The sequence below is a fragment of the Mercurialis annua genome, linkage group LG6 (assembly GCF_937616625.2).
Source record: "Mercurialis annua linkage group LG6, ddMerAnnu1.2, whole genome shotgun sequence".
Classification (NCBI taxonomy): Eukaryota; Viridiplantae; Streptophyta; class Magnoliopsida; order Malpighiales; family Euphorbiaceae; genus Mercurialis; species Mercurialis annua.
Genome location: NC_065575.1, coordinates 4,061,929 through 4,069,881, shown reverse-complemented (window position 1 = coordinate 4,069,881; position 7,953 = coordinate 4,061,929). Strand labels below are relative to the sequence as shown.

Sequence of the window (7,953 nt, the reverse complement as noted above, 5' to 3'; positions counted from 1 at the left end):
TTATAATAAATTTACTAATATGTTCATTGACGAGTTACGTTACGAGCCACGTGCATAGCACGTAATGCGAAACTAGTATAAATAAAAGTATATAGCTGGTAAAAGAAAACTTTTTTGCTAAAATAATGATATAAAAAGAATAATTATTACATGGAAACAATGAATCATTCCTTGAAAAAGAAAATATATATGAACCGATTGATATGATCAATTAATATGGTATTTAATGATTGGTTATTATATTTACTACTAACACGTATCTCTCGATGAATTTTTACATGACGAATTTGGTTCACACAAGAACTTCCTTATATTCATATGAAACATTTTTCGAATTCTAAAAATTTAAAAAATGCATATCAAATTATAGTTATCGAATCATAGATATAAATAAAGAAAAGTTGTACAATCACGCAATAAACCGGTAATTAATTTATCAAAAATTATAGTATTTCGGTAGCTATTTGATAAAACAAATTATTTTAATAATTATATTATAGTATTTTTTTATAATTTGATATTGTTTGATAATAACTATAAAAACATTTAAGCTTCTCGTACATTCATATTCATCTTTTCTTCTGCTCTAAAAGAAAAGGACAAAAAAGATAACACGTGGTTGGAGAGAAGTGAAGATAGTCTGTGATTGGTCCGAAATCTTAGCTCTTTAGATTTCATTATCCTACAATCTTTAAAGCTTTCCACTCTCTTCACCAATCATAAAACTACCCAACTGCAACGTCTTTATTTTCATTCCAACAAAAATGGCTGCTGCTTCCGGTGCTTTACTCAACGGCTTAGGCTCTTCTTTCTTGTGCGGAGGCAAAAAGGCCCAAGCTTTGCTAGGTGTTAATGGAAGTAGCAGAATCAGCAATGGCGGATCAAGAAAGTTTGTTGTTGTTATGGCTGCTGCCCAAGCTAAGAAATCTTGGATCCCTGCCGTAAAAGGCGGCCCCGGTTTCCTTGATCCCGAGTGGCTCGATGGCTCGTAAGTTCATCTTTTTTATGTTGTACTTGCGTATTGTTTTACTGTTCAATGCTTATACCATTTGAGCTGTAGCTCGATGGTTGGACTAGCCCTCACTTTGCTATTCAATATTTGCAGACTCCCAGGTGACTTTGGATTCGACCCCATAGGACTAGGGAAGGACCCGTCGTTCCTGAAATGGTACAGAGAGGCGGAGCTCATCCACGGGCGCTGGGCGATGGCTGCAGTGCTCGGTATCTTTGTAGGACAAGCGTGGAGTGGTATCCCGTGGTTTGAGGCTGGGGCGGACCCTGGCGCCATTGCGCCATTCTCGTTCGGGTCACTATTGGGGACTCAGCTTCTGCTGATGGGATGGGTGGAGAGCAAGAGATGGGTAGATTTCTTCAACCCGGATTCACAATCGGTCGAATGGGCGACTCCATGGTCGAAAACCGCGGAAAACTTTGCGAATTTTACGGGAGAGCAAGGATATCCAGGCGGAAAATTCTTCGACCCGTTGGGTTTCGCAGGAGAACTCAAAGACGGAGTTTACATTCCGGATGTCGATAAACTTGAGAGACTCAAACTTGCAGAAATTAAGCATGCTAGATTAGCTATGCTTGCCATGTTGATCTTTTACTTTGAAGCTGGTCAGGGAAAAACTCCTCTTGGTGCTCTTGGCTTGTAATTTTAAATATGAGTATGTTAATGTAGATATTATCAATTTATTACAGATTCTTTCTTTTAGTAAAACTAATAATTGCATGAAGAGCAGCTCATCTTTTTATTTCTGTTTAAATAGCATGCTAATTTTTATATGAAAAAGTCATTTTTTTCTAATATGAAGAAACATAAATTGCAATTTGGAATGTGCAAAAATCGAATCAAATTGAAATTATTAGAAGGGTTCGGACATGAAAGAATATATATAGTTTGATTCTGTTTGTATTTCTATACAGATTGATTTTTGGTTTGGTTTGTACATTTTAAAAACTGTACAAATTTTCAATGCACAAAATCAATCAAATTTTGTTTTTTAGATCTCTCGCGATTAAGCATGCTAGATTGCAGTATCCTTCGAATTTTAGCCGGTGTTGTCAAGATATGAGTGTTTCGAGCTAAAAATTATGAAGGATGAATATCGATAGACTCAGCGTCTTCTTCTGAATAAGCTACGTGTCCTCACACACGTGGATGACCTTAAACGACATTTTTGAGGAATCATGCATTTTCGACTGTAGCCATATGGACACTGTAATACCTTCAAAGTATATAAAAATCAAGCTCTAAAGTCCGAGCAAACAATTTTAGCGGATTTTTAAAGGCATAGTTTTCTAACATCATAATCTAGGAAAATCTATGATGAACATACTTGTGCATAACATGACTTATTCAAATATGTCCAAAAGTGTCATCAAACTGGAAGAACACAACATCAAATAGACATAGACAGACCTACAAATCAGCCATAAGCATGGAGGAAGTACTTGTTCCCTCTCCAAATTTTCAATGCTCAAGTTCAAGAACGAACTACCCTAAGGCTAGGGTAGGCTCCAGCCCGGCTAGGACCGACTTTTAAAAAAAATGAGGGTGAATTTGTAGTATATTCAAGGTTAGATGGAGTTAAGTCCGGACTGCCGGAAATTACGTGTGAATTAAAATTACGTCCACGCTGGATAAAAGTTAATTCTGCCCCTGCTCAGGTTCATGATATTTTACTTCCCTTTTCACAGAAATGAGCTATTAAAAATCTACATTTTTTAATTTTTCATAGTAAAGCATGGAAAATCATGGGTATATTCCATACAAACTGTTAGGGGAAATTGTAATTTAATTAAGTATTCAAAATACAGATTTATTTTGTATATACTGCAAATAGAAGGGTATAACCTGGATTTTAATAAACACAATTAAAGAAAAGAATTTAGAGCATACTAAAAAAAGAAAAAGAATTAAAGTTCAGTTGAAATTAAAAAGAACAAAAAAATCGATAAAAGTCCAGAAATTACACACAGTAATTGAGAAACTTGCAAAACAGATTTTGGAGAGGTCAAAAGTGAGCAATAAACTCTAGTTTTGCCTTTTCTTCCATTTTCAGGTCATACGGTTAAAAGAAGAAAAATACGACCCTTAAACTGAATTCCAAGTGAGAAGCAATTTCGGATAACACTCACAATTTTATAGTTATTTTAGACATAATCACTCAAAAACCCTCACTTTTAGACTTTTTTTCAATTCCACCCCGACGTTAAAAAATTGTCAATTTTACCCACTTTTAAATTTTCCGTTCTCAATTGTACCCCAATTTTTTAATTTTTGTTAATTTTTTTACTTAAATGATGAAATCATTCAATTAACTAAGTCTAAAGATGAAATTAAATTCTTTTTTCTTCAAAAAAGTACAAATAAGTCCTTTATTATTAAAAACTAACTAAAAACCATAATCAAATTAACACTATTTTAAATTCTTAATTAATGTAACTAAATTTAAATAAATTTTAAAAACATACAATTAATATATGCTAGATATGGAGGATGTTTTTAAATTTTTTTTCAAGTAAAAAAGACGTTAATTTAATATTTCAGGATACAATTGAAACACAAAAATGCAAAATGGGGTAAAATTGACAAATTTTCAACGTCAAGGTATAATTGAAAAGGGGATAAAAGATCGGGGGTTTTTAAAACATTAGGCCTTTATTTTAATGACAGAATTTTAATTTTTTTTATTTCGCTTACTAAATTTTAAAATTGTTTTCCAACATATTTTTAGACTAAAAAGATGGCATGACGGCCGAATTTTATAATCAAAATAAAATTTGATAGTCAGATTGGAAAAAAATAAAATTTGGTAAATTGAAAAACAATTAAAATTTAATAATTAAAATTAAAAAAATCAAAATTCAGTCATCAATATAAAATATGACAATAGTTTAGATACTCTCGGTGTCTTTTATTCTAAAACTGTGAGTGTTATCCAAAGTTGCTTCTCATTTGGGATCCAGCTGAAGCGTCTTATTTTTTCTTCTTTTAACCTAATTCATTATAACTTACAAATAAGTTGATAAACGATATTCGATAGAAAATGATGTTAATAAATTAATGAAATTTTATTACATGATAACTTTTTATGTTTAAATTAATTGATATTAACTTCTATAGATAGACTATACAAACTCATATAATACTAACGTCATGTCATAAAAATTCATCAATTTTACACGTTTTTTCATTTTAATCGCGCCTTAAAAATCGCTATTTTCATACACCAACAACCATTTTTTCTCAAATTTACACATCGTTCAAAAATCCAGAAAAAATTGCTAACGTGTCACTATCTGATTTGTTCTGGCATGTCACTATCCAGTTGTCAATTCAACAATTTTCACCGGATTTTTGAGCGGTGTATAAATTTGAGAAAAATTAATAGTTCGTGTATAAAACTGACGACTTTTAAGACGTAATTAAAATGAAAAACGTATAAAGTTGGTGAATCTTTATGACATTAACTCTAATACTAATATATAAATCCTATAACAAACCGATTTCGAACTCAAAAATCGTTCAAATTGAGATTTAAAAAGAAAAAAGGAGACAGGAGGTGAGTGATAAATTTTCATCAAATTAAGTTAGTATTTGAACGCCACAAAAATGAAATTTTTAATAAATTCTAAAAACACTCAAAAAGAGCTACATTATTTCACTCAACACATATATTATCCATATAAAATACAATAGCTATGCTTTATATGGAGGTATAGGATTATTTTTTTTCTATATTATGAAAGTATAAATTATATTCTAATAGCAATAAGAAAATAATTCCTAAATGAAAAGGATTATATAGCAAAGAGCAAATTACTTAGAGACCCCTGAGATATACTATAATTAACACTTTGATACCCCTTATTTTAAAAATCTATTTAATGGTCCCTCAGTTTTAATTTCGTTAATTGAGAGATCCTTCTGTTAATTTGAGGGACTAAATCGTTTAATGGATTGAAACTCGAGTATTAACTATAAAAGTGAGGGATCAAATCGTTTAATAAAATTAAAAGTGAAAGACCAAATCGTTCACAAAACTAAAAGTGGGGTACCAAATCGTTTGAAAATAAGTGCCGAAATTAACAGAGGGACCTAATAATTAACGGAATTAAAACTAAAGGGCCATTAAGTAGACTTTTGAAACAAGAGTTATCAAACTGTTAATTATGATATACGTCAGGGACCTTAGCATAATTTGCTTTATAGCAAAAATCTTGCAGTTTTTCAATTTTAACTAGGATCGTAATAAAATTGAAAACCCTAGCCGTCAAGCGTTTCTCCTTTATTTTTCGCTTCGGCTGCCGTCAATGGTTTATTTTTGCCGTTGGCGGTAGCCATTTCTTTTTTATTGCTTTAGAATAAAATAAATGACCGACTCCTTTTCATCTTTTTCATTTTAGTTGGTAAATCTTTCGACGAGGCGCATCAATTTCAATAGATATACAAATGAAAAATCAGAGATGCATCAAACCCTTTCAAGATTGAAGATGAAATCGTTATAGGTTATATTAGTTTTTTTTTTATAACTATTTTACAGCGATTGTCTTTCTTTTTTGAAAGTTTTGATGTTCTTTCTATATGAAAGATTTGTTGTTTTTTATGAAGAGTTTGTGGGTCTTCTGTTAGACAAAAGGATTGGATCTTATTGTGTTAGAGCGGTTATGTAATTTTGATTTTGTTTTGTAAGGCGATCTGCGAATCAAGGTTTATATCTTTTTCCATGTCAGGTCATTAGAAACGGTTATACCCTTTCTGAATTGTTACACCTGTAACTGCTCTTTATTATTGATGAAAGATTATTCGATTGTCAAAAAAAAACTAGGATCGTAATTGTCACGTTTATGCTCCCATATTAACGTCAATTTATAAACCGACGATGACCTTATTCGAACCTTAACTATGCTAGAGAGTTGTAGATCTTTACATTATCTTTTCAGGATTGTTTGAATCGCCTTCTTTGCGTACATTTAAGTCCTATTATAGTTAAAACACTATATACACTGCTCATTAAGGATAAAAATCCAAACTTGACTAAATACTATTAAGGTTTAATTATCTATCTATAATCTATAACAAATATAAAAGTATATTCGCGGGGTGAACACTTCCATTCACGGACAAAAATGCCCTCTACATATTTTATCCAAGTTGATATTTCTAATTGTGACATATAAAAATATTTGCGCTTAACAAATAGAAAGATGACATTCCTAATCCATAAAGAAATCATATTAAAAATAATTATCACAGTAGCTACCATTATGTATTAAATTCCTGTGCAACAACTATCATTATGTGATAAATTCCTAATTTTAAAAGGAATTGCACAAATATATCACTATATATAAAAAAATATGACGAGTTTCATTAATATTAAATAATTATATTATAATATTTGTGTTAAAATTTTGATATTTTTAATATTTATTAGTTATTTACTATGAAAAATAATATAAATTTGCTTCGATCATATTATCATTTTTTAATAACAACAATATCAAAAATTAAATTTATTGTTTAATTCCGATTTTTTAACATTTCCAATAAAAATTTAAAATTTTATAAAATAATTACACAAAAACAAATAAAAAAAACACAAGTCTAATAAAATTTAAATAATAATATATTATTAAAAAAATATACAATTATAATATTAAATAACGGGTCATATAGATATCGTTAACGTGCGTAGCACGTGGCTAAAAAAGCTAGTGATTTAATAAAAATATATTGGACGACCGAAATGCACTCGGATTTGAACAAACAAGCTCTTATGAAAATCTTAGGATGTTAACTTTAAATTTTAAGCAGATTTCTTCTCCGTTCTAAATGCATAATAATGAGAAATATCCAAAATAACTCTCATAGGTAGAATCATAAAATATGTCTATGAATATAATTATACCAGTTCATGATGCATGGTAGCTTGCCAAATCATATCATCCTCTCTTTTTCTAAGAAGATCGGTCCTCGAATCTTGGATTTCTTGATTCAATAAAGAATTATGATTGTATTTCGTAATAAAATTTTGTTCTGATTCTATACATATCCCAACTTGCAAAACAAATTGGGATATATATAATTTGAATCGCCTTTTGGATATATGTAGTTTGAATCGCCTTATTCGGATATGTATGTTGTTTGTGTTAGATTCCATCTTAAATTGGATTGAGATTCCCTCAGATTTATATACTTTAGATTGGATTGAGATTCCCTCAAGTTCAAATGAACTTGAGGAGGTCATGTTCACGATCTACACCGTTTATTGTAAAATGATCGGTGTAGATTGATTTGATTAAAATTGTACCTTTTTTATCTACATCATTCATTTTAAAATGAACGATGTAGATTGTGAACATAACTCTCTCAAGTTTAAAATGAACTTGAGAGAATCCCGATCCCTTTATATTATAGCCAAAACAAATAAGCTTGTCAATAAGGGTAAAAATCCAACCTTGAATGAAATTCCAAATTTTGCTTTGATTTGCTACTATATATTTGACGATCCAAATGAATTTAAATTTTGACAAACAAATTTATTACGGAAAACTCAGGATGTTAATTTTAAATTCTGATACTCTTTTCCCCATTATAAATCCATAATAATAAGTAATACTCCCTCCGTCCCAATAGAGTTGTCCACTTTGCCTTTATCACACAGTTTAAGAAAAACATTCATTGTTTATGGTTTTTGTAAAATTTTCCTTATTATTCTTGTCATACCCCTGTTTAATGTAGGGTCTACTTGCAATTTACTTTTATTAGTGGACTTTAAATAGGGGTAATATAGCAAAATCAAGTGTAAAGTTAGTTACTTTTTGAAAGTGTACAAGAGTTTTGAGACCAAAAAAATTCTCAAAGTGGACAACTCTATTGTGACGGATGGAGTACTTAAAAGGGATATTGGCAAAATAAATTATAACATTTCACTTTTTTTGCGA

General features: G+C 30.4%; 1 protein-coding gene across 1 annotated transcript; it reads left to right on the top strand.

The window, feature by feature from the left end:
• The first annotated feature begins 716 nt into the window (after positions 1-716).
• LOC126688335 (chlorophyll a-b binding protein CP24 10A, chloroplastic) lies at positions 717-1,736 on the top strand. The gene is made up of 2 exons (XM_050382997.2): positions 717-988; positions 1,106-1,736. Exons 1-2 carry the CDS (start codon positions 765-767, stop codon positions 1,653-1,655), a joined length of 774 nt encoding a protein of 257 aa, XP_050238954.1. The 5' UTR covers positions 717-764; the 3' UTR covers positions 1,656-1,736.
• Positions 1,737-7,953: the final 6,217 nt, after the last annotated feature.

Excerpts from the sequence above, each read along its gene's own strand:
- LOC126688335 (XM_050382997.2), top strand. The coding sequence starts at position 765 with ATGGCTGCTGCTTCCGGTGCTTTACTCAACGGCTTAGGCTCTTCTTTC. Across the intron at positions 989-1,105 it reads CCCGAGTGGCTCGATGGCTC|ACTCCCAGGTGACTTTGGAT; the intron begins GTAAGTTCATCT and ends CAATATTTGCAG.